General features: G+C 39.4%; 1 protein-coding gene across 1 annotated transcript; it reads right to left on the bottom strand.

Moving 5' to 3' along the window:
- Positions 1-318: 318 nt before the first annotated feature.
- LOC144640574 (uncharacterized) lies at positions 319-26,866 on the bottom strand. The gene is made up of 23 exons (XM_078499680.1): positions 26,076-26,866; positions 24,736-24,850; positions 24,256-24,362; positions 23,488-23,708; positions 22,694-22,888; positions 22,114-22,182; positions 20,860-21,000; positions 19,929-20,068; positions 13,547-13,777; positions 12,716-12,827; positions 12,079-12,263; positions 9,822-9,966; positions 9,158-9,337; positions 8,457-8,558; positions 7,053-7,751; positions 5,677-5,781; positions 5,472-5,573; positions 5,029-5,130; positions 4,810-4,914; positions 4,262-4,363; positions 3,655-3,756; positions 2,791-2,955; positions 319-1,772 (listed from the first exon to the last, which is right to left on the bottom strand). The coding sequence occupies exons 1-23, from the start codon at positions 26,552-26,554 to the stop codon at positions 1,615-1,617; spliced, it is 4,062 nt and encodes a 1,353-aa protein (XP_078355806.1). The 5' UTR covers positions 26,555-26,866; the 3' UTR covers positions 319-1,614.
- Between the last annotated feature and the right edge of the window lie 320 nt (positions 26,867-27,186).

Raw genomic sequence — 27,186 nt, 5'->3', positions numbered from 1 at the left:
AACTAAGAGAAGTTTTAAGACTAAAAATTACAAACCAACCAACAAGAAAAAAGCACGAATGAAGATCAGGAATGTGCCAGAAATGAATTTTTTAACTTTAGCCTAAAAAATTTTCTGTCCAGGAGGTCGTTTAACTCAGGCTTGTACAAAACTTTTCATCATTCGTCCTACATATAATTCGGGCCAGAAAAACCTCTTAAACCAGGGTAGGTCTTTCTTAAAATGCTAGCTCGGTTAAACATACTAGCCCTCTGATACTTCTGGCAACTAGTTAAATATTAAAATTCCTAATGATCCCTGAATAAAACCCAAAATGAGTACACGGTAATTACGTTTTGTTTAATATATATTCCCAACATCGGATGACAATTCCGAATAAAGAAGATATATATTTCGCTAGAGGTTTGGCCGAGCCTCTGTCGTAACAAAGCCAACATTATCCTTAGCGATTGTAACACAACTTCTGACCAATTCTGTCGTTCATAAAAACGTTAGAATAAAGGAAAAGACTATTCCACACCTGCTATCGCAAAAAAAAAAAAATCATTAAATGCTGAATATATTCTCAAAACACTCTCCTTTACAGGTATAATCATAGTTATTATAGTGAATGGCAATTTTAAAAAGCGTCCTCTGATAGGCCATATTCACGATGGCCGCCATGATGGTTTTCATATTGTAATGCAAATTAGCCACGTTATCTTCGAGAGGGGCAAACATTGAAATGATGCCGTTTCTCGGAAATCGGCTCGTCAAAAGAGTGAACTAGACTTGGTAACTACGCAAGCCGTTTTCTTTTTGTGAAAGCGCCGAAAAGCGTAAAACTTAGAGTATTTTCATCATAATACTGAAACCAAAGTATGCTCTGAAAAAAATTATCAGGCACAATAACAAACCAGCTGAAATTTGTCTATTTAAGCCTGTTTGCCCCCCCCCCCCCCCCGAAGAAACCAAGTGCCTAATTTTTATTTTAAAGCGAAATCAAACATGGCGGCTATAGTAAATAAGGCGTATTGGTTACACATCATGGTGTGCTGTCTCCTGGTAATGAGTTCCAACAGTTAAACACGTCATGTAAGCCCTATTAACTGTCGCATTCTTTGTTTTCACTCATCAACGGTCTTTAGGACGCTACTAGTAAGTAAGTAAGTAAGTAAGTAAGTAAGTAAGTAAGTAAGTAAGTAAGTAAGTAACATCCTTATTTATAGGGGGGTTGCACTTAATAGCTATAAAGCTAATAAACCTGTGACCCTCCAATTTACAATTATTTAAAAAACTAAGATATACAATAAAAAATCTAAAAAAACCTACGATATACAATAGTATATAGAAAAAATAATTATCAATTACAAAATGCTATTGCATTTTTACATGAACAAAGTCCTATCGTCGTCGTTGTAGTCAACTTTAATTGTCGTCATCATCATCATCATCATCATCGTCGTCGTCATCATCATCATCATCATCATCATCATCATCGTCGTCATCATCATCATCATCATCATCATCATCATCACCATCATCATCATCGTCGTCATCATCATCATCATCATCATCATCACCATCATCATCATCATCATCGTCGTCGTCGTCATCATCATCATCATCATTGCATCAGGCCATTGGCTCCTCAAATTTCAGCGAGGCCTCTGAGTAAGTCGGGTTTCCATAGGACTGCAGGTGGAAACTTTCAGGTCGTTTTCCTTGCTCGTTCTGAGGAAAAACCCACGCACCACTTGGCACCTCGGGGTTACTGAAAACCTCTGATGAATCTATATATGAAAAACAATATAGGAAAAAATCAGCCATGGTGTAAGAAAACCCCAGCGTTTTTAACTTCCATGCATACGCTTGTTGCGCAAGTTACTTCCAAAACGCAGTCTGTCCCTGTGTCAACATTTAAAAAATAAAAAATAAAAACATTTTCTGTGTATCTATATAGGGTTGTAGATTAGAAGTGGAACGATGCAGTAGAAAACGTTTCCACACGTTTCCACACGTTTATAGAGGACACGGCTCAACTGTTGTGCGGCCGCCACACCTTGCATTTCAACGCCTAAAAACCCCTGGGCACCAAGTTCTATTGTTTGGCTTTTAGTCAAGTGTGACGCAAAACACGCGAACGAGAGTGCAACATCACTTTGTAAAAAGTAAACATCTCATGAGCCAGAGTGATTTGCAAGCCAAGGACTAGTTAAATTTCCTAAAATCACACGAGTGTTATATATGCATCTGGCTGTTTAAAGATAATTCGATGGTTTTCCATTTCGTTTCTAGCTTTGGGGCAAGAAATGTAATGTGACGTCATTACGGTGTAGAAAAACCCTCATACTAAGCCGACAGTAAGCAATCATGTGCGTTTTCGTAGTTGTTCTAGAATGTGACCACGAGAACGTGAGCTCGGATTGGCTAAAGGCCGTATTAAACTGGAAGGAGATTCGATAATAGTTAAGGAGAGCTCAAAAACACTCGTCCTCGCTGATCGCTTACATGCACTCGTACCCTACATCGTAGAATTTGAACCTGCACAAATATTCATTAGAGTCGACGAGAATTTCCGCTCATGTGATGTCAACTCCATCCACCAGTCTCGTTCGACCGAAAGCTGAAAAACTCTCGTTCAAACTTTGGTTCTCTTGTGTTGTTGTAACAATACTGTCAGTGTTTAACCAACGAACAAAAATCCCGTTAAAGCCAGATTTTTTCTAGTTTCTTTCTTCAGTTGCAATTTCTTTAATTGCAAATTCACTGCGAGGATCATTTCGTTACTTTGAAAGAGCCTCGGCTTACCTTTCCTTCGAGGTCTACCACGCAAGGAATTACCCCTCGACGTTTTCTTCAAGAATAAGTACACCACAAGCAAACACAAGATCAAACCCAGCACGAAACTTCCAATTGAGATGCCAACAACTCCTGCTTTACTTAATTCCATGACACTTCCTTTTTGCTCTTCCACTGAAAATAGATCAAATTGACTCAAGCTGTCAAACCACATTTATATGCTAAAGCATAGAGGGAGGGGACGCCCATACGAAAATGACAGAAAAAATATTCCTTGTTCTACGGGTGTTGAAACGTAACCACGCCTTCAAAACGAGATTTTGGTGCCTTTTAGCAATTTCGTTCCTAATTCCTTACGATTACCCCTGACACTTTAAAATGGTTCCCTCTCTTTTCCCCCGGGGGCTATAAGGTTTTATTAAAACATGGCCATGGTATATTGCAATTGCTGAGTTCTGATTGGTTAACAGGTAATGGTATATGAGCTCATTTGCCATGGACCACAGATATGGTAGGTGTACACGTGAACAAGAACAGCCGGGGAGCTTAAATATTGCAATTATTTTGGTGTTTTCAATAAAACAATTATTCCACTCGCGCCTGTTGAATATGAGTTACTTATTTACCATCTCATATCCAACGCGCGCTCGTGGAATAATTGTTAAGTATACTTGTTTCAAAGAGACAAGTTTCGGAGGATTTGCTGGAGACCATTTTTCCGACTCCATTAGTTTATTTATTATTAATTATTTTGCTGCAGTTAGGAAGAAAAAGCGAAGAAGTTACAGGAAACGTTAAACAGATAACATATTACTGAGTGTAAAATGCACAGGATAAGCTGAGAAAAACAGTGAAACATTATTTTTTTTTTACCTTCCGAGCAATCTGCTCCCTGAAATCCTTTTTCACAAATGCATATATTTGGTCCAACGCAGGCCCCATGATTTGAACAGTTGTTAAAGGCCTCACAGGTCACTGTGTCATGAACAGAAACAAAACAATAATTTGAAATGTAATAAAAATGTAGAGGTAGCGTGGTCTAGTGATTACGGGGCTAGCCTTGAATTCGGGAGGTCCTGGGTTCAGATCCTCCAGTCTTCCGCACTGTAATCCACACTGACCATCCACTTCTGCGTCAAATCGTCAGCTTTCCACTTGTTATGATCGTTAAAAGTGTCTCCAATAAGCGCCACCGTTTGTAGGGAGGAGGATATCAACTCCTGGTTCCCCTACCCCCATCCCGCTTCCATATGGGGGCTCCCGCCAATTATTTTCTATTTCTTCCGGTGACTGTTAACTCGGGAATCTCGCATCTCGTCCTCCCGTAGATTTCCTGTCCCACTTTACTAACGGGTTTCTGCAATCTTGGTTCTCCTTCCCCCACCCCACCACTAGAATAGTGCTAAATACATTTACTGTTTAACAAAAATAAAGTGATTTTATTACTTTATTTTATTAGGATAAAATACATATTAAGTACCTTCTGAGCAGTTTAATCCTTTGAATCCACTGTGGCATGAGCAGACATTAGGTCCAGTACAGTCACCGTTATATGAACAGTAATCCAGTGACTCACACGAAACTGCAACGGAAAATGAATGAAAAATCATGCAGTTTATTATTATATTTATTATAATGGTAATCATCAATAAAAATAATTATATGACAAATTGGTCCACGATAAATAAACTATTTGAAACTGAAACAATGGTTACACTGTACATCCGCGCGGGCTTGGCCAAAACTTTTACGCATGTGCACGGCCAATGGTAGTACTTATCAGATTGTTGCTTTCAAACTGTTATTTAGGCATATTTATGTCGTCTCACACGGTCTATATTAAGTAGATTCACATCTCCATACGCAGAGCCGAGACTGTTTCTTGTACAAACACAGTACAAAAACAGCTGTCCATGGCTGCCACTCCACGGTTAATTGGCTGTAAGTATGTGTACGGGTTTTTGACCAAACCGCGGGAATGGCTCATTTTCAGTACATACTCATGTGCACATCCACCGATTACTGTACCTTCAGAGCAATCTGCTCCACCTCTAAAGCCTCCGTCACAGGTGCATTCGTTTGGTCCGGTGCAGTTCCCGTGATTTGAACAGTCGTTTAACGCTTCACAAGACACTGTGTCAAGATGCGAGATGAAAACTTGTCAGTGCCATAATTTTAAATATGTTTTGTTCTCCTAGATCTAAGACACAATAATACAACTAAGAAATGACATACTGAGGTAAATACCTTCGGTGCAGTTATTTCCTTTGAATCCGCTATGACAAGTACACACATTAGGCCCAGTGCAGACACCACGACGTGAACAGTGATTCATTAACTCGCAAGAAACTGTAAACAAATTTTAACATGCACAAAATACGCTATTAATACAAATATCAAGTAAAGATAGTTCTCAATGGAACCTTTATCATTCATCATTTAACTTTTACTCTGGAGAGGTCATGCCGTGCGAAGCAACCTCACTGCGCTCGGTCCGTGCTTGGTCAGAATGAAAGTCAAACATGTTTCCTCCCGGGTCGATTATCTTATTTAACACCTCGATAAAATAATTTAGTGGGTTTTATTTGATACTTTTCGGCGATGATGGTGCATGGAAAAATAACGTGGTCGAGGGTTCTGACAGTGTTAACATCCATAAAAAACGTTTGATCATAGGAGAAAACATTTACCTTGTGCGCAGCCCACACTTTTGAATCCACTTTCACAAACACACGAGTTTGGACCAGTGCAGTTTCCATGTCCAGAACAGTTGCTCACTTTTTCGCAGGAAACTAGTTAAATCAAGAACAAGCAACAAATAAATAGTTAGATTCACTCATGTGATTTGTTGAGTTACAGAAGCATAAAAACGAAAGAAAGAGAAAGTAAACAAACCCTTTGAACAATCCAGAGATCCTTTAAATCCACTTTCACAATCGCAAGTATTTACTTTGCTGCATCTTCCATGTCCGGAGCAGTTATTTACCGCCTCGCAAGTAACTAAAGACGAGAGGAAAATTTAAAATAAAAACTAGGGCTATAATGTAGCTTAATTTTTTCGGCACCGTGCAAGCAGGTATTTTACAGGCTGTTTTTACAGGAAGTGTCAAATGTCAGTCTTAACTACATCAAAAGTCTACGATGTCTCACTACAAGAAAGGTTATTGTAGGGCCAATCCCTATGCAGAAAACCTAATAGAATTCAAAGCAAAATAATGTAACCAGAGGTTAGCGTGGAAAAAAAAAACCATGAAATCAGTGGCGAGCGCGAGTGGGATAACATGTAATTAGTGGGAAACAGGGGGGGGGGGGGGGGAGAAAGTCGGCACTTTTCTTTGAATACATAGCAGTGCCTGGAAACGGTGCGAGTCTATGTAAATCAAGCCGTTGCTAAGAAAGACGTCAACCCAAAGTTTTGTTTTCTCAGAAAGATTTAAATATCAGTGACTGCGTGCGTGTGAAATGCGAATAGTGGCGGTGTTTGCGTTTGATGTTATACGCCGCTGAGTTGTTTTTGGCCTTTTCGGACAGATTTCTCACCTGATATTTCACTTCAATATGAATGTTTTGGCGGCGTTGAATAACAAGCGAAAAATTTATCACGGTTGAAATTTAACAAACAAAATATGGGAAATAATTTCAGTATCATTGGAGTTATTTTTAATTAGTATATTTCGCAAGCCTTACTTTTGCCAGACTGGACACACAGTTATCACTGTTTGTTGTTTTGATGTCCGGCGAACTTCAAAGGAGCAATTAAAATGGAAATAGCTATCGTGTTTTGTGCACGGTCAAGACCAAAACATGTATACAATATACAATATACAATGAACTTTGTCAAGCTATTCACTACGCCCTTAGCAACCATTCGATAGCTACTGCGCAGTCTCGGTTGCCCGGCACCGCTATGATTACTTTTTGAGTCGTGTAACAAAGGAAGTTTCTTCCCTCCCCCCCCCCTGGTGGGAAACGTGGCACGCTCCATGTATCCTGTGGTACTGTGACAAACGCGGTAAAAAAGGTAACGAGGGGAAAGTGCGGGAAAGCATGTTACCAGCGGCAAAGCACGGGAAAGCATGTAACCCGGCAGTGGCAAACGCGGGAAAACATGTAATCAGTGTCAAGCGCGGGAAGACTTGCAATCAGCGGCAAAGCGCGGGAAAGCATCTAACCTCTATTTTTCCTTAGCTTAAGTTAATTTGTTGTCAGATTTAAAGGATATTCAATTCTGTTGGCAAAGACCTCCCAAAACACTTAAACCCAAAACGTACCACAAAATAGCACATCAACATCAACCGTCTTGTTTGCTTTGTCTCCATTAGATCTTTCTTCCGCTATGGCGATCACACTCAGAACAAATGGTTCCAACGTCCCGTTAAATGTAATAAGCCAACCAGACAAGCCTTGAGGAGCTGTAACATTACTTCCATTCACAAACTTCGTGACATTCTCGTGAACTGATCGATAACCACTCGGTAAACCCGAGAAGATATACGTCAGATTCTCCGAACCATCTCGATCATTCAGGTAGCTTTCTAAAGAGACTGGTATGATCTTTTTGCTGCTGTTCCAGTGATAACAAGGTACACTGACATTGAGAGACGGAATGTCAGCAACGGCTTTGATCTTTATTTCAATTTGGTTGCTGGTGACTTTTGTTTCCCTTGGCGTTGCGCCTTGCGCTGTGATGTTCAACTTGACGAGTCCTGAAAAGTCCTTTTTAGGCGTCATCCAAATATCACCAAAATCTTCACGTTCCAACACAACACGGTTCCCAGTCTGGTTTCCTTTATTGAACGTGAAACCCTGCGGAACATCATCTATGAAGAGTTTCAGGGTGAAATTGTCATTATAGCTGCTGTTGTCAAAATCCGGAATAAAAGCGGAGAGATAAAGCTGAGCTCGCGTGTCTTCAGAAGTGTCGCTGTACATTACGTTGATGACCGGAGTGTCAAAACGTAAAGGAAAATCTGCAAATTATGAAACAATTTTAAGATCAGGTTTCTTTATCGCTTGATAAGTGCATTTTTATATAAAGGATTTTGTACACACCATTTGAGTGGCAAACATAGTAATGATATGTAACTTTTTTTGTTTTTTGTTTGTTTTTTTTGCGAGTGATTAATGTTTTAACCTACATTTAAAGGAAACTGTGTAACGCTGAGTTAGGTTTATTTTATTAAGTTTTGGGAAATACTTGCTATGAAACTTAATGTCTGCAAAGAAATTACTTCTATGAATCAAAAATAATGACACAATCATAGCTTCATTGCAACCAAATGTGTCTCCCAGTTACAAGCAAACAAGATTAACTTTGAAAACTGTTCAGCCCAACAATATTTCAAAAACCCATATCGGAATCCGTTTCAATCTTCGTCGTTTTTGGCCATTCGTACCTTCTTTTGTATTTGATGACTTATTGAAATGTTCCTTCATTGTTTTAAGCGGTTGTTTTTATATTTAAACGAATTTGATGGTCATTTCGCATGCCTAAAAATAGCGAAAATCCGTGAAACGGTCCCTTTAATCGATACCTCGTGCTTCGCCCTTGTGCTACGCGCTAAGTGAAATAATTTGCCTCGTATAGCGTAAGACTGTTTGTCGGTGCTAATAATGACGTGTTCTTTGATATGTAATATGATGAATCCATTCAATAAATAACTTCTGATACTTACCAAGTGAGCAGTTAACACCATAAAATCCAACTTCACAGACACAGAAATTGAGAAGGGAGCAATTTCCATGGCCGGAGCAGTTGTTCAGCCGTTCACAGGAAGCTGTAAAGTGAGGATGAAATACTAGCATTACTCTACATTTTCACACATAAACTATTGACAACAGCATTTGTTCCAAAGCTACAATTTCGGACAATTCTAGTCTGTTAAAACGAAATTGTAGAGATTGCCATTTATTAGCGTTAGTTTACTGTTTTCAGATACGATTTCCTTCCCCAACCCTCTTTAATTTATACATGTTGTTCAGTTGGGCCCGAATGTCAACGCCACTAGTATGATATCTTTAGCCCAAAATATAATACTCCCCAAACAGTAACAGACGTAAAAGTAGTTGCATTGTCTTTATTTACCTCATTTTTACAAAAGCCATATGAATGGTAACGAGTAAACTAAACCGTTTTCTTGTAAAAGTAGAATTCCCGAGCAGTGGTGACTGTTTTTGGCCGACTTTCTTTGTTATTATGTCTACTTTGTCTAATGAGCTTTTGAATATTAGCGCGAGAAGGGCTTCAGGAATCCCAGATGTGTCGCGGCATTCTGGGCGATGAATAACCTTGATGTAGAGCTGAGGGCTAGTTCTAACGGGGAGAGAGATTATTGTCGTACTTTAACAGTATGACAACGTTAAAACCAAGACATACGTTTCGGAAGTGTAAAGTCCACTGTGATTGCTCGATTCAAGTCCATTGGCTGCCTGTTACCCACGTGATCAACAGCCAGAGCCAGAAGTGTGTACGTCTTCTCTGGGGGGAGGGGTAGGAAGGTTGTATCGTCTGTTATGCCTGACAGTAGGGGAAGTAGGGATTGTTCTTGAAGAGGGTCTGAAAAACGGAACAAAAAGAGCATTCAAAAACTAAAAGTTGATGTTCCAGGGTTTTATATCATGTAACGTGAAAGAGAATTGTTCGTTGGCATGATGATGATGATGATGATGATGATGATGATGATGATGATGATGATGATGATGATGATGCTGATGCTGATGATGATGATGATGATGATGATGACGACGACGATGGTAATACTTATACAGGATAACCCTGTTAATGAAATAAGCATTGGTATCAAAGGAGGTCTCTATAGAAGTCTCTAAAAGGTGTAAAACATTAAAACATCATCTCACGGCCGATTTAACATCTAATTAAGAGGCAAAGACTTTAATGTCCCTCGAGAGTGCAGGCGTTACTTTTAAGGTACAAGTTAAGTTCTTGTTTGGCAAATTTAAAACTGGTAAACCCCCGTGCCTGAATAATACGAAAACGAAACGCGTGTGATGCTTAAGAAGTTCAAATACCACCGACTTACCATTACCCTCCGAGATTTGGTAAAATATGTCAACCGACTGGACCCCAGACCCCTCGTCTCGTGTATCGATATCCACGGCCAGTTTTCCAACCTTCATGACGTCACTTATAACAGATATATTGGAGGAGGGACTTGAACTGTCAATCTGGATAGAAATATATTATATATTGTATATAAAGTGTTTGTAATCCTACATTAAAAACAAACGTTGTCGTTGAAATAAACGGTGGCCTATTATATTATATGATTGTCGTAATGTAGTTAGGCGTCCTCAATTAGCGTACATGTTTCGACACAACAATAAAGTTCTTACTTAGACTAAATCAAGTTGAATGTATTTTATATGTATAGCATAGGTATAGAGAAAGTCCTTATATTGGCCACTTTGTCCCGTCACTCTAAATTCAGCAATATAAACACAAAATGATAAGGGGTTGAGTCATTTACATTGGCCTAACCGACGAGTGGAGGATTTTGTGATATGATTTCCCCCGCCTCCTCTGTAAGTGTTTATGCTAATTATTGCGCCACGTGACCAAAGCACATGGAATAAACGATTTGGAAGACTTAACTATCTTGAATGGGGGTATATGTCACATCGTGTCAGAAGTGGAACATTTTTCTTGAAGCCGTGTAATCAACCTGTAACAACCTAATGTCTTGTCCAATAACAAAACAGAATATTAAGAGGGTGCTAATGGGGTTAACAGTTAACTGACAATTGGCCAAAAAAATAGTAGTTAACTGATATTTGGCCCAAAAAGTAGTAGTTAACTGATAAATGAAACGTTAACAGTTAAGTGACATTCTAGTAATTATACTGCACACAATTGTTGTTGTAAATAAACACAACAAGTTTTTCCTAACACCAAAAGCTATTTCGTGGCATTTACCTGCCCCGCTGCGTGACCAGGTGATATATTAACTTATATTATAATTAAACGGAAGGTACCAGGGTCGTACCAGGCACATGTTGATCTCCGTGATGGCGTCAAGTGGGGCGTGGTCAATGCAAAGTTACTCTATATAAGTTTTAATCGAGATGATGACGAAAGATCGACATTCAAACGAAAACAGAGGTCGCGTACTGTTTGACATGGCAAAGCACAATTCAATGGACATGGCTTGTAAACATTTTATTGACTTCATGGAAATCAAACGACAAGCGGAAAAGTTTGGACTCGGTGCATTTGACTTAAAGTTGTTACCTACAAACAAACGGAACTGCCATGGGCACTAAAATGGCGGTCGCATCATACTAATCAGTGTTTGACATACGCACCCATTACAAGCCCACTGAAACATTTCATTACCATTATTATTCCTCGTGTCACCCACCAGGAGTTAGGAAAGGTTTTATCAATGGGGACGCCTGAGACTGCTTAGAACAAATTCGCCTCAAACAAAATTTGATGAGAAAATGCGACCAAGAGAAAAGCCCTGCGAACGAGGTTGAAAAAAATCAAGCACTTCCAATCACATTTTATCGAGAGAGGTTACCCAGAAAGCCTAGTCTAAAGAACTCTCACGGAAGTAAATTTTGAGCACAGGAAGTAGGCCCTCCAACCAAAACTTAAATCTTAACTTTTGTAGCGCAATACCAACCAGCAGTACCAAACACAGTCCGAACTTGAAGAAAATACTCATGAAAAATTGGCATTTTATAGAACAACAACCATTGCACAAGAAAATATTCAAAGAACATTCCCTAATATTATACAAAAGGGGTAGGTCTCTCAAAGATATACTCGTGAGATCGAAATTATGAAAATGGCTAATACACGTGCGTGAGAGACGTGCTGAAGTAAAGAAAATTCAGGTTATGACGCAATAATTTGCGCTGTAAGAAAAGAAAAGTGAATAGATAACTAAAATTAGTAGTTAACTGACAATTGGCCAAAAAAATAGCAGTTAACTGACAATTGGCTTAAAAATTAGTAGTTAACTGACAATTGGGTACCCCCATTAGCACCCTCTATTAACTCATCATCTTAACTATTTTGAGGACAAAACGTTGGTTATAAAATTTCAATCCCCAAAAAAATAAAAAAATATTTCCTGAAGATTGAGCGAGCTGTTTGATTGCCTAAAGTAACAGAAATAACACATATGACTCCTTCCCGTTACTTTAATTTCCATTACCTATTTGTTTCACTCAATTATTTCGTGATTTTATTTCATATTATCGAGTGCCCCACTGAAATCCCAGACTTTGTTCCCATAGCGCTAGAGCTTTTATTTCTTATTAACTCTGTACCGTATTAAAGATTGGAGGAGTGTCGATCGGTTCGTTCTTGTCGAAATAGATGCTGGCCTTCGCATCAATCCTTGCTAAAGATGGCAAGTTCTTCTTCAGGCTTACAGTGAAAGTCACATATCCTTGTCCTGTCGTCCCATTGTTCGGTGGAAGAAAGCCTGTCAGTGGATTATCGGGAGCTTCACCTGTTATTGAATTGGAAAAAAAATTGGCAGACGTGTTACTTCTCAGATTTTATTTTTAAAAATATAAAAACATATACCAGGTGCAATACTGTATGAAGACCAGTGAAAGTATTGTTCAATAGCTTTTCATGCAAGGTGGCTTACTACAGTTTGAAGGGGGGGGGGGGCATGAATCCAACTCAATTTTAATACGCGTATTCAATGTGGACGGGTTCAGCCTTATTATCTCAGAATTACTGGTGACACGTTACCTAGTTGACTCTCTTTAAGACCTCTCTAAAAGAGGAAGAGTTGGAGCCGGTCCCAACGGGGTCAGTCTTCGAGAAGGTTGACTGTATTTATGCAGTCAAGGAAGGAAATTGAGCAACTTGTTTTCGCCAACTAGAGTATGAAATTGACCATAACTGCTATGACTGGCTATTGGAAGAGTGCCTGTAACAACCACAAAATACCTGTCTGAGGATCTAGGCTCTGAAATTCCCAGCGTGTTTCACGAGTCAAGACATCTATACCAGCTAGCACTCGGAGGTAAATGTTCTTCTCCGACACGAGGTCGATTGTTTCCTAACGAATAAACAAATTAACAAAGAACATTCATAATATGTTTTTACAGCCGTTAGACTTTGAATTAAGTTGATTGTTTTCTGGAATGTGCTGGCTAACAAATAGAGTACGTATATGAAGGAAAAAACTTCTATGTCAACTCGTTTTGGTGGGAGAGAGTGATTAGGTTAATTGTCTTCGATCTTTCCCTGCAGTATTCTGGCGCGACTTGAAAAGATAAACCGCCATAACAAACGTAAAATAGTTTAAAGGGGTTAAGTCACGGTATTTTAATTATTTTCGTTAATTAAGAGCTCTAACCTTCAAGTTGGCAGAGCAAAAGTCTTTTATTGGCAAAATCACGGCACGACACTTTCATACAAATTGAGATAATCTTGAAAAAGTCGAGCCGACGTTTTTCAAATTTACCCGAACGCAGTCCGTTTAAATCAGTCTCGAATTTTGCCCATCCATGCCGCTTTTTGGTCTTTCTGCGTTTCGTTTGAGTACTTCTAACAATTTTAAGCTGTTATTGTGATATTTCAGTTAATTCTATGACCAGTTGGTCAGTGCCGAAATTGCCTAAAATTGCGTGACATAGCCCCTTTAACAAGGCATGACTATAAGAGCGGTTTTATATTCAGTCATACCAGCTACTCAACCAATCAGATGTATATAACTTAAATTAATCCCGACTAATTGGCCACGTGTGTTTTCCCGCGCTTGGCTAGTTTCCATACCTGAAGAGACGCTCTTGAATTTGTCAGCTTTTTATTAAAGCTACCAAACCCAAATCCTGTGATTCTAAATGTTCGAATGTCCAAGTCTTGATCCAGTGTGTGTAGAATGATCACGTGCTGCGCAGGAGCTGTCGCATTAGGATCGTTCTCAAACCTGATCATGTAGTTCAGCGGCGTCTTCACTGAAATGAAGCGCGCGTCTCCGTATCCTGGAGGACCAATCATGTCGTTCTATATAAAGGGTTAAACAATTAAGATCGTCGGAGAGTTTTACAGCACGACTAACAACGTAAATATCGTCTACCGTCTATATCTTCACAAAAACATCGAACTCTGACGTTTTCACCCACTAGAACTAAACTAACGGTTTTGTTTTACATAATCTTCAATTTTCTTAATAGACTGCCAGCGAGTCTTTCTTTTGCTCTAAAATCCTTGGGGAAGAACGCGAAAATAGTGTGCGAGCGAACACTATATTTTGGCGTTCGTTTACACAGATTTTAGAGCAAAAAAGAGAGATTGCTCGCAGCCTATTTTCTTAGTGGATGTCTCAGTTGCTTTAGCCGGTTTAAAAAGGTTCCGTCTGAGGGTTGCTGTTTTTCTTTTCGATCCATTTTGTCTGTTTCCTTTTCTCAACGTCTGTTGGTTATCATCATAATTATGTTTGAAGGCAGTGAAAAAAGGGAATCATAAGTTGGATTTTCATCTTCACAGCTCTGGTGTTATTTCTGGAGAAATTATTTTATATCGGATTACCATCCAAACACGGTATTCAACAATTGTCTAGAGGGGTGTTGTCCAAGTTCTCAGAACTTACATTGAAATAAACGTATAACAACCAGTAATGAGAATTGAGAGTTTGAGCCTCTTAAGAGGGGTTTGCTGTACCGACCAACTAAAGGTATACAAGATAGGAAGAACCGATTTCCCCAAACTTTGTCAGAATAAAGGCCTTGGTAAACTAGTTCTAAAAATATAAGTTTCGGGTCGTTAAGAATTTTTTTGATTTTTTAGTAGAATTTTTAATATTTTGCCCGTGGCGGCACGCTAAATCAACGCCGAAATAGCGACTTTTGTGAACGCTGCTGCTCATATATTAAAAGCGTCCTAGAAAAAATTTACCAAGGAACTCAAAAGCTTTCATTTCCTCTGCCTATTAGTGGTTTTAAAATTATGTGGAACAAAAACTGGAATTTTTAACGGAATTTTTAAATTTATACATTTTGACAGTCGTAGCAACAGCCGAATTTTGCCTAAATTCACGGGTCAAAAAATCACTCTGGTACACGACTTTATCCTTCAAAACTATACGCCATAGAAAGAGAATATTTCCATCTACACTTTGGTCGAAAAAAAATTGGGATAAATAAAACGGCGAATTTTGAAAGCGTTTTGAAAATAGGTCACTTAAGTCATATGAGTGACCTTTTGACCTTCGTGTCAATAACAACAACAAACGGAAGGTCTTCAAATGTTACGTTTCTTCGATAAAAGACGTGTTATTTTCGTTTTGTTGTATGCTTTTAAATAAAAGGAAACCAGGTTTTTTGTGGTGGAATTGTGTATTTGCTTTATCGGGGAGTTTGTTTGAAACTTTTACGAGAGTTTTGAAATGCGAGCTTGTCTGCTTTGAGCGGTTCCGGTACGTTGATTATAAAAATCAAATTATACAGTCGAATCTGCTTTCAACGAGAATGTTGCATCTATAACGAAGTAAATGCCAATTCACTGAGTAATAAAGAAATATTTCTTACCTTTAGGATTTTTCCTAGTCCAGAAACCACATTATTCGTACCAAAATACGGAGCGAGATGCCTCTTCATGTCTTCTTGTCGCACGCGATCATGTTTCAATGTAACGTCCATGTTAATGATTAACTTGTCAAAACCGCATAATTCAACAGGAAGTACAGTTCACGTAGGCTTTCTTCGTAGTGCAGCAGCGCGTTTTCCCGGTGTTACTAGGGCATTTCAAATTCTCGAAGCTCTCGGTCGACAGAATTGGTCTTTTGCTTGTCTTTGTGGAATGTTAACGATTTGTGAAGTAAAGCCGCAGGCTACCCAACTGTACCGTAAAGGCTGGTAATCAATTAAAAAATATTGAAGACCCAAAAGCAAAATTTTCGTGAGCTTTTTGAGCACAGTTAAAGTTGTTGCACTGATCGACTTCATTAAATGGTAAGCAAAAAAATATAGTTAGTAAACGACTGTTTTGGCAGTATGTGTTTTTAGAATATTCAACTTTTTTCGACCTTGTTATTGAAATCGTGTTAAACGTTACAGACAAATTCCATTGTCCGGCATGAGACATTACCCAGTTCTAAGAAACTGAGGTATAAAACGTACCCCAATACACTGTGCATGCACTATAAATCCACAATGAAACATCTTTATTGTTTGGTTAATACCACATAGTCACCAAGCTGTACAATTCAAGTGGAAAACAGAAGTGGCAAATGCCGTAGCCTCTACTTACAGCCACTCCCCTTTACAATTTTCCTGAAACCAACCAGCTACTTCTCCAAAAAGCTAGCCAACAAGTTTAAAAATTCAAGTGTAAACAGATGACAATAAACATGTGTCTTACTCCCTACTAAGAGCTTCACCCTTTTACAATCTCCCTTAGGCAACAAGATATACATTTCAAGTGAAAACAGATGACAATTTGACAGGTGACTAAATCTCTACTTAGAGCCACCTCTTTAGAATCTTCCTTAGCCAACAAGATATACAATTCAAGTGAAAACTGATGGCAATTTGACAGGTGTCTTACTCTCTACTTAGAGCCAGCCTCTTTACAATCTCCCTTAACCAACAAGATTTTCAATTCAATTGATAACAGATGACAATTTGACAGGTGACTAAATCTCTACTTAGAGCCACCACCTTTACAATCTCCCTTAGATAACAAGATATACAATTCAAGTGATAACAGATGACAATTTCACAGGTGTCTTACTCCCTACTTAGAGCCACCCCCATTTACAATCTCACCTAAGCCAACAAGCTATACACCTTACAACCTTAGCAAACAGGCTTTCTAATTTAAATAAAAACATACCGCATCATGACAGTTTTCTTATTTGCTACAACGGCTACACCCTTTACAATCTCCTCTAAGGAGAAAAGAAACTCCGCTTTGCGGGTTGCGATGAATCCGTCTGTGGAAACGCCAGAGAACTCACAAACAGTCTTGAGCATAGCTATACTCAATGCTTTCATTCTCCCCTTCTTGTGCATGTCACACAGGTTGAAGTTGTCATAAACCTTGGGTTGTCGTAACTGCACGTCATCCAGTACAACCTGGCGGGCATCGCAAAAACTCCTGCTCTTTTCCGCAGCTCTTATATCTTCTTCCCTAGTTGCCACAGCGTTGCGCAACTTAGCTGCCATTCTTCAAAAGAACGACCGCATATGCTGTGCAGTAAGGAATTCGTCTCTGGAGAACAACCTCGACCCGTCTGCATTCTTTGTAAATCGCATATCTTTAGAAACTTGCTCAGGGTTTTGTTTGTGACCAGTTTCCTGCTCAAGGTTGAGCTTGTCTTCTAAGTACTTCCTTTGAGCTTCATTAAAGCGTTTGGGCTTTTTGGCTATTTTCAAGGCCCATCTGAACCCTCGGGTAAGCCTGCTCCCTCCGTCGCCTCAACTTCAGTTGTTTCTAGTGCTCTTGCGGAACTCACATATTCCTGAAGGAGTATGTGGTATGACGTCTTGGCTTTGTCCAGTAATGTCTTTTTTCTGGCAACATCTTGAATTTGCCGAAGGACATATGCTTCTCCAGACTTGAATACCTCTGATAAACCTTTACACAACCCTCATTTGGGCAGGAAAACAGGACGTTGGAATCTTCCACCGCACCACTGCCTTTCATTAAGGCATGGCTTCTTTGAATTTTCTTGGGAAGCGCGGACGAAGCCAATCATCAACCATCGAACGCAGATCTTCAAAACCTTTCGCACCGTCTGCTGCAGACCCTGCAAGGATTTCCTGGTTGTAGCTGCGCAGGAAGGCAAGACTCTTAGCATAATGTCCAGACTGAATGGAGTTAAATCTGTTTCCACACAGTAATTCTGGTACTGCTTTACTAGTCTGCTGGGGATCATCGTATTGATAACATTTGGTGTTTCTGGTATCTTCCCAGGGGACAGGCGGAGGTATCGCTGCCCAAACGGGATATCCTGGATGACATGCGGACTCGTTATGTAAGTTAAAAGTGGTCAGGCTGTTTTCTTTTCACTCTCATTCTCGGACTTTTTGCTCGGGGTACTTCGACTCCACGCCCATACTGAAGAGAATGCTGTCTTGCCATTTTCAACCGGTGTTCGGTAAGGCCTGAAATGTAGCTCTGGATGTGTTTGAAAGTTGTGAGGTCCGCCATGATTGACAATATTTGACGTCTTGTTTCCCAGAAAGATGCGTTTTCGTAAGACTCTGCCAGAGCAACAAGATTTTTTCGCTCCTCAGGCTCGCCAATACCGAGTTCTTTTACGACACACCCGGAATTTCTTACGGCCTCCCAGAGGTAGTCTGCATCTTCTGGGCCAGCCACAATTACAGATTTCGCCTTGGATACATGGTTAGCTCTCGTACGTCGTTTGTATGGCCCGACTGTATCAGCATCACATGAACGTAAGAAATCATTCAGTAGTAAACGTCTCGTGGCCAGACTGGTTAATAATAATAACAATAATTTATTAATTTATATTGCGCTTTTTAACATATAAAATGAGCAAAAGCGCATTACAATATTAAAACTTAAAATTATTAAAATATACTAACTTTATACACATTATTGACAAGATCTAAAAGTTAAAAAAGCTAATTTAAAAAGATATGTTTTAAGACGAGATTTGAAAATAAAAATAGAACTAATATTACGCAGGCTAGCTGGAAGCGCATTCCAAGGTGTAGGCTCACTGACACTAAAAGATCTGTCACCAAAAGACTTTTTCATTTTCCCTTCTTGGTGCAATAAAAGCGTGCCTGAATTTATAGAGCGCAGTGAATAGCGTGCGTGCTTTCTTACCTTAATTAAGTTACTAATATAAGTTGGAGCCATGCCATTAAGAGCGTTGGTGCTACTAGAGGTTTCGCTGCTTCCCGACTGCAATCCGTCCATATTCACACCCGGCCATAAAGTTGAACTGTACAGGAGTGACAGCAAGTATAATCTAGTTGAAACTTTGCTTCGTGGCCGCGCCACTTCCGGAGTGTAGTGGAGTTATCCAGTCAATCTTTGAAGATATGCAACACATCTCAGAACTCGACCAACAGCGTCCAATATTTATATTCTACACTTCAAAGAAAGCCTTAGTGGTCTTAGTGAACTGTACTTCCTGTTGAATTATGCGGTTTTGACAAGTTAATCGTTAACGTGGACGTTACATTGAAACATGATCGCGTGCGACAAGAAGACATGAAGAGGCATCTCGCTCCGTATTTTGGTACTAATAATGTGGTTTCTGGACTAGGAAAAATCCTAAAGGTAAGAAATATTTCTTTATTACTCAGTGAATTGGCATTTACTTCGTTGTAGATGCCACATTCTCGTTGAAAGCAGATTTGAATGTATAATTTGATTTTTGTAATCAACGTACCGGAACCGCTCAAAGCAGACAAGCTCGCATTTCAAAACTCTCGTAAAAGTTTCAAACAAACTCCCCGATAAAGCAAATACACAATTCCACCACCAAAAATCTGGTTTCCTCTTATTTAAAAGCATGCAACAAAACGAAAATAACACGTCTTTTATCGAAGAAACGTAACATTTGAAGACCTTCCGTTTGTTGTTGTTATTGACACGAAGGTCAAAAGGTCACTCATATGACTAAAGTGACCTATTTTCAAAATGCTTTCAAAATTCGCCGTTTTATTTATCCCAATTTTTTTTTCGACTAAAGTGTAGATGGAGAAATTCTCTTTCTATGGTATATAGTTTTGAAGGGTAAAGTCGTGTACCAGAGTGATTTTTTGACCCGTGAATTTAGGCAAAATTCGGCTGTTGCTACGACTGTCAAAATGTATAAATTTAAAAATTCCGTTAAAAATTCCAGTTTTTGTTCCACATAATTTTAAAACCACTAATAGGCAGAGGAAATAAAAGCTTTTGAGTTCCTTGGTAAATCTTTTCTAGGACGCTTTTAATATATGAGCAGCAGCGTTCACAAAAGTCGCTATTTCGGCGTTGATTTAGCGTGCCGCCACGGGCAAAATATTAAAAATTCTACTAAAAAATCTAAAAAATTCTTAACGACCCGAAACTTATATTTTTAGAACTAGTTTACCAAGGCCTTTATTCTGACAAAGTTTGGGGAAATCGGTTCTTCCTATCTTGTATACCTTTAGTTGGCCGGTACAGCAAACCCCTCTTAAGCACTCACCGGATCCAGGGAGCGGACCCAGTTGATGGTGAAATTGATTATATCCTTCGCCCATGATGTTACTGGTGGTACTAAAAGGTTTTTAATGGCCTTGTCATTAAAATCTGCTATAGTTTCTATAATACGCTGTCCACACCCTCCTAAAAAGGAACAGAAGAGTATTAACTCTAACAAAATTTAATAATTTCAAATAATTTTCAGATTTTGATTTTTCGCGAACGATAGCAGAAAAAATAATAAATATAAAAAATAATCTAGTTGCTGATTAAACTGATCGCAGTTTGCTTTTTCTCGAAATTTAGTATGGGCAAGACAAGAGCGGGCGCGCGATCGAGGAAAAGTCTTGGAAAAGTCCGCAGTCTTTTTTTTCTCGTCTCGCCCCAAGCTCTTTTTCATCCATCCGACAGTTCATCCAGTTTGCTTGGTTTTCTCGCGTTTCTGATATAACCGCGCTTTCCTCGGACCCTAAGAGAAAAAGACACACTACTAGTAGCCTAGTTTCTGATTTTCTTAACGTTATTTCGGTCGACGTGACGCAGATCCGAATTTCCAGCGGTCTCAGTCGCATAACCTGATCACGTGCCAGTTTAGTGTTCAGTTGTTGTTCTTGTAGGAAGTTATGAAGTAAGTTATGACGTTAAGGAGTTATCGTCTAAAGTCATCACATGATACTTTCCCGTTCAATCGAAAAAGATGGAAACGGGACTCAGTGCAAGCAACCGTACCGAAGCGCCATAATTAATATAGAACTTATTGGTTTTAAAAGAAAAAGAAGCATTAAAAAAAAAACAGGATAAGAATCAGTAGCCTGTGTACAGCCGTCCCGCTCCGCGATTATTTTGAGCGGAGCGGGACGGCGGTACACAGGCTAAACAATCGGCTGGTAAAAAAGGAATAAAAACAAAGCAGTCAGAAAGGCAAGGACAATTACCACCGCCGAGTGGAGGAAGGGCTGAGGAGATTGCTCCATTGATTCCATCTTCCAATGCCTTTCCCCATTTAACATCACGGTTATCAATGCCTTGCTGTATCATAGAGCCTCCAAAGCTTGTGGCGAACCCGACCGCGACTTCTGAAGGTTAATAAATTGAAACATACCGGTTGGTAAACGATAAAACAAGCAGTAAACTAACTAACTAACTGAAAGAACTAACTAGCTGTAAGACAAGTGTGAAAAGGTAAAAGAAAACTAAAATCCGCCGATCAGAATGCCTTATTGTTGACCAATACTATCTATGGAGAAATCTGTTCACCTGTTTCATTAGTCGTAATTCGTTTCCAATATAGGATTGGGCATATTGGGCGGGAAATATTAGGTATTTTACGTTTAAGAAGACCCCCGCCTTAGCTACAGAGATCCAGAGCTGTTGCTAAGGGACTGCTGAAGACGGTTTTGTTGAAAAGGAGGCAGCGTGGCCGGGTGGTTTATGGTGCTGTTTTTGGAATCCGGAGGTCCCGGATTTAAGCCCTACGCCCTGCCACAAGATGGGTATAGATGGTTTTTTTCTCGGTCTTCCCGAGTTCAACTCCTCGTTCACGCTTTTTACTAAAAATAGCCCACTGGTCCGCCTCCTGCCAGTTGGGATTTCTAACCATGTTATGTTTATTTAAAACTTTTGTTTCCTCTGTTTGTGTGGCATGCCTGGAAACTAGCTATCTCAAAGCTAAGTGCGTGGCCACTTCAAACATAAATTTAAAATTTCATTTATATCCTTTGTGTCTAGTAATTTGGAGCGTCTTGTAACGCCAAAGGAGAAACACCTGGTCTTAAATACTTATAATTTCCGTGCGTAACTGGTGCCAGTCGACCAAACCGCAAGTTAGAATTTAAAATCCCTTTGTCACGGATTTGAACAGATTTTTGAACAGTCAAAATTTATATTTGTGTCGTAGGAAACCTAAAAATAATGATCCATTTTTATTAACAATTGCTATTTTAGAGCACTAAAACTGCTAACAAGCAAAGCATCTTTGGCTGCGGATGGATAGGATAGAAGTAGATTGCAAAACTTTTCAAGTTGTTTCCGCGCGTCTTCGAAAAATCTATATTTATGGCAATAAGATTATATCTTCCTTTTGCCTACCACAAATTTCAGAACAGTTTATACCAAAAAACTGCCAAATTCCCGTGACGTAGCCGGCTCATGCATGGTCACTGATATAACGTCAAGCTGCATATACTTACTTCCAGCATACTTCAAAGAGGACGGAATAAAACCGCTCACTGCGCCGGTTACTGCGCTTGATATCAGTCCTAAAAATAATTAAGAACAAACAAGTTGTGTCAGAGTGCAACAAACACTGGTAAAGTCTGAATCTGGGCCAATTGGCCCATACAGCCGGAGCTTATCCCGGTTTCCGTAGCATTAACCGACTAGGAGTATTGCTACTCCCCTCTGGATGGGATGCTAGTCCATCACAGGGTTACCGCCCAGCAGTAAATTTGCCGGTACCCATTTATACATGCACCTGGTTGGAGAGAGGCACTGTGAGAGTAAAGTGTCTTGACCAAGAACACAACGGAGCACCCCGGTCAGGCCTCGAACTCGGGCCGTTCGAACCTGAGTCGAGCGCACTAACCATTAGACACCCCTCTTGGTGGCAACAAACACTGATGATGGCTTAATTAGTAAAAACTGTCTAACAGACTGAAAAAATACGAGTTACGCACGTGACTACGCACGTGACTACGCATTATTAATTAATCTCAACAGAAAAATTATGTTGACCACAAAGTGTGGAGATTATTCGTTTTGCATACATACCTCCATAAGATATTTTCTCATTTTTCATTTTCTGAGCATAAAGATAAGCTGCGACATTCGTCCCTGCATTTAAGGCCGCACCAAGGGGACCACCGGCCACATTAATGAACGAAACACAACGCCCTCGAGGGTCCCTGAGCATCACGGGATTGTTTGCAGCGTACGAGTAAAGATTGATACTTTTCCCTGAGAAACCTGAAAACAAAGGAAATATAAGCAAACAGTCTCTTGTCATTGGCTGGACAACTGCCTCCTGTCTTCTATCAGAGATTGACAATGAGTTTTACCACTTAAGATTAAATGAGAAAAGGATAATCAACATACATTCCTTCCAAATTTTGAGAATAACGATGTTCGATTCGACGAGTTTTTAACAATATTACAAAAAAGATTAAGATCGTCATTTGAGAGGGAGAATTGGAAGAAACGCCAACGTACTTTATGTGACACTGATCAAAAGTAAAGGCAGCATAACAACAGCTAGCTAATTAAAAAAAAGTTGGCAATTTAAAATTTAAACCTAGTTTTAAGACTGTGGATGAACTTTACTGACTGTGTGTGAACGTCGCAAATAAAAGCTATTGAGTGCTACTTTCATGTGGTACTGTTTAGGTGGTTCTAACACTTAACTCTTTTCATATGAAACCCTTGTCCGTGACCGTTTAAATAAAAGCTCTTTAGCAGTGTTTTCTTGTTGTACTGTTTGTTTTTCAACATTGCGCAAATGAAATTTAAAATTTTGCCACTCTCAAAACTTATAGGGGGTTTTCAAAAATCAATAACGGTGCTTTTACCAAGTGGATCAATGCTAAGGAATCTTCCAAGCTGTGCATCGTAATGTCTGGATCTCATCCAGTAGATATCTCTTAGTTCACGGTCAGCAGTCACTCCCCATTGACCAATAAACGTAAAGTCCTGTGGCAACTTTTCATCGACTTCTAACAATCTCCCAAACGGATCATAACTGTAGCGATTGACACGATCACCACTTGGATCCAGTACTCCAACGACAGACCTGACCAGAAGAGTAAAAACAATGATGGTAACTCAGGGGGCCCCCCCCAAAAACAAGAAAAACAAGTGGAAATATTTCACCTGGTTACAATCTACCTTTTAAACGGTATTAAGATGACATAAATTCAAGTCATTCTATAACGGGTATACTAAATTAAAAGATTGTTAATGGAGATTTGTCACAATATATTACGTTGTTTTTGCAGATGACAAAAATATTTTCAAATTGAAGAAAAAATAAAATAATAATTTGGTACAGTAGAAAAACCCTAGAGGTAATATAAAAGGATAGTTAAAATGTTACACCATCCGTGACAAAAGTTTCTCTTAAACCGTAATAATTATTTGATCAGTGAATTAATTAATTAATTACCGACAAGTCTACCCGATCAAGTATTTTTATCCACTGGACACTGTGGATGAAACGATGAAACAAGTTCCTCCGACATGCATTTTTTTGCAATTTTTGGTCGTTTAGCCGGGGCTTAAGAAAAGAAATGACGAGAAAGATATTAACTGCTGAGTGCCACAAGCTACTAAACTCTTACCCTAGACCGTCAAACTCGTAATAATATAGTTCTCCATTCACATCAATCAAAGCAACTAATCCAAGCTCTTCACAGTGGACAAAGTGTGTTACATTTCCACCAGAAATCTACAGGAGGAACGAATACTGTCAGTTAAATATTATATTCTTAAAAGTAACACAGCATGAAAGAAATCTATGTTAATCATGATCAGTAATAAAAATAAATATGGCCATGTAGCAGGGACATGTTGCTGCGACTCGTCTCCTCGTGTGTACTCATCTTCAGTTAGTGCAACACGAGTTGTCAGCAACATGTCCCCTCGTGTGAACAGTACATGATTGCGACATTTCCCCTCGTGTATACCAACCTAAGAATGCCGACATGTTTTTTTTTTCTTTAAGCCGATGACTTCTGATTGGTTTATGTCATTTTACACACGGTGATTTGTTTGGTTTAGTTTTCAGGACAGTGATAAGAAAACCCCTAATAATCTCTTGCCTTTCCCACAATATCAGCTCCTGGATTTCCAAATGGATCAATGATGTACTGTGTTTCTGTTTGATCGCATGTCTTCTTGTACAAGTTTCCAAAGCTGTCATAGACAAAGTTACATCTACAAGAGAGAAAATAACTTAAGAAAACTCCCTTTAATGGTCAGGTTGGAGCAATGTATAAAAGAGCTCAGTGGCTATCTCGTGTATTATTTACGAGTGTTACACATAGGTGGTTTTCACTGTCACGCCGCAAAAAAAAAAATCCAAAACTACTGAGTTAAAAAAAAAAAAAGGAATATTACAGGTTATAGAAAGCTAATATATAAACTCCTTTTCAAAGTCTCAGGTCAATACGGTATTCCGTGCTCAATTTATCTGTCAAAATATTTCACGCAAATTTAGAGAGCACAGTGTGGAAACGCCATGCTGGAGTCCAACTGCTTGGACTCCAACATGGCGGCCGGAAATCAATGAAAACATCTGGCAGTAAATTCTGCTACAAAAAGCGATCAGATCACCCTCTTGAACAAGTAAACATTCACATGAAGACTTCACGCGAAACCTCAACTGTTCAGATTGTTAAAAATCGCAAGATAAGGCTTTTTTTAATGAGAACGTGACAGCCTTCTGGCGGCCATCTTGGATCTCGTGTGGCGTGAAACTCAGAAATTCAAAATGTTCTATCTTAAAGACGGTGAATGCTATCGAGCTAAAAACCTTCAACAAGATAAATATTAAGGACGCCTAATAGCCAGGTGAAGGATAAAAACTCAGGGTTCTTGCGATTCTGGATATTAGAATTTTGATGACGTCACGTGAAAACAAAGAATACGTCTACGAGCACGTACGTCCAGTAATAGGCAGAGCGGGAGAAAATTGTTTCTTAAGGAAGGTAAAGTCAGGTCTAGGAATTGTGGAAAGCGCATAGCTCAGGTGTCTGTTGTAGGAAGCGACTAGGAGTATTTCTCCCCCCCCCCCCCGCCCTAATATTTTATTAGATTGCCCTAACAATTCGCTGGTGCCCTTTGATACTTTCGAGAGGAAAGGGACACCCGTACAATGTCAAACCCAGACCTCTCGGGACGTCTGAAATTCAGGCTAGTGCGTCTCCCACACGTGTGTCTTTACTAGTAGGTGACATCATCCCGTCATTCCGAACACTTCTTTAACTATGCCCCCTTTTTTGATGTTCCTCAGATGAAAAATTACTTTGCGTTCTGCGTGTTGCCAGATCTTTGCTAACAGACACATTTTTGCACAATTACAAAAACGAGAAAATCTCTGCAATGAAGGAATTAATGATATAATTCAACCATGGCGTCATGTCAGGACTGTTTTCCTTACCTTTTATTCGGAGTTTCAGTCTGCACCAAGAAATCCTCGGCACTGAACTTAAATTTGACACTATCATTCCGTACATCTCTGTTAGTTTTCTCCTCCATATTTCCATTCATGTCATATTTAATATCGTAATCTCCTGCCGTGGTGTACTGGTTAACTTCGTTTGCAGCGTACAGCGTCTTGTTACCAGGCTCTTGTGAAACGACAACTCGGTTTTTTCTTTTGTCGTAGGCGTAACGAACAACATTTCCTTGTGGATCTGTTGATTCTATCAGCTGCGAAGCTGCATCGTATTTGTAATGCCAGTTCCCTGATGTTGTGTTGAGTTGAATGATACGCCCTTTCCTGTCATAACTGTACTTAAAATAAGACGAAATGCTTCCATTTGGGAAATAATTCACCATTCGCGACAGCTTGAAATTAATTGGATCTAAAACGTATTCAGAATAAGCTCCATTTCCAAGAACACGTTTAGATACCATTCCTTGTGAGTTGTATTCTAATTTCAACAGGATGTCACCTCTGCCGCTGGGGTCTACACGAACGACTTCTGATAACCGGTAAAACCGGTCATACTTGTAAACCAGGTTTAGCCCAGCGACGTTTAGTGCCACGCGCCTTTGGAAATTGTTGAATTTGTAAGTGATCCGCTGACCGTTTGGATACGTAACACTGGATGGTCTGTTTTCTTTGTCAAAGGCAATGTTAATTTTTCCGATATCGTTTGTTGTTTGAATGATGTTTCCATTGTCATCGTGAAGAAAATACGAAGAGCCAAGTTCATCAACTTCTTTTTTGACCTAGGAAAATAGCATTTAGATGAGTTTATCATATCTTCTCAGTCAAGAAGACATGCTTATTATCTGCGAAAGATTTGCAAATACAGGCGGGTTTTGATGTGGTCGTTGGCTCGAGTTAGCGTTTACATTTGCTCAAAGAAATTGAGGAGATCCGCAAGGTTTATTGCTCTGGCATATTTGCATTAGCTTTCAACTAAAAAATGATTGTCAGAGATTTCATGATTGTCAGAGATTTCGGGAATTTCATGGCAAGTTATAGGACAAAATCAAGCACCTTCGGCCGCTGCCGTCAGCAATCATATAGGACCCACGCC

The sequence above is a fragment of the Oculina patagonica genome, unplaced genomic scaffold (assembly GCF_052425735.1).
Source record: "Oculina patagonica isolate OP01 unplaced genomic scaffold, crgOcupat unplaced36, whole genome shotgun sequence".
Lineage (NCBI taxonomy): Eukaryota > Metazoa > Cnidaria > Anthozoa > Scleractinia > Oculinidae > Oculina > Oculina patagonica.
The sequence above is the reverse complement of the archived record's forward strand: the minus strand, read 5'-3'. Positions and strand labels throughout refer to the sequence as shown.

What these genes read in the sequence shown, in the direction of transcription:
- LOC144640574 (XM_078499680.1), bottom strand. Translation starts at nt 26,554, where the DNA reads ATGGTATCTAAACGTGTTCTTGGAAATGGAGCTTATTCTGAATACGTT. An exon ending in GAGCCTAGATCCTCAGACAG is followed by an intron (nt 12,264 to 12,715) that starts GTATTTTGTGGT and finishes ATTCAATAACAG; the next exon opens with GTGAAGCTCCCGATAATCCA. An exon ending in TGGTGTTAACTGCTCACTTG is followed by an intron (nt 7,752 to 8,456) that starts GTAAGTATCAGA and finishes CATAATTTGCAG; the next exon opens with ATTTTCCTTTACGTTTTGAC.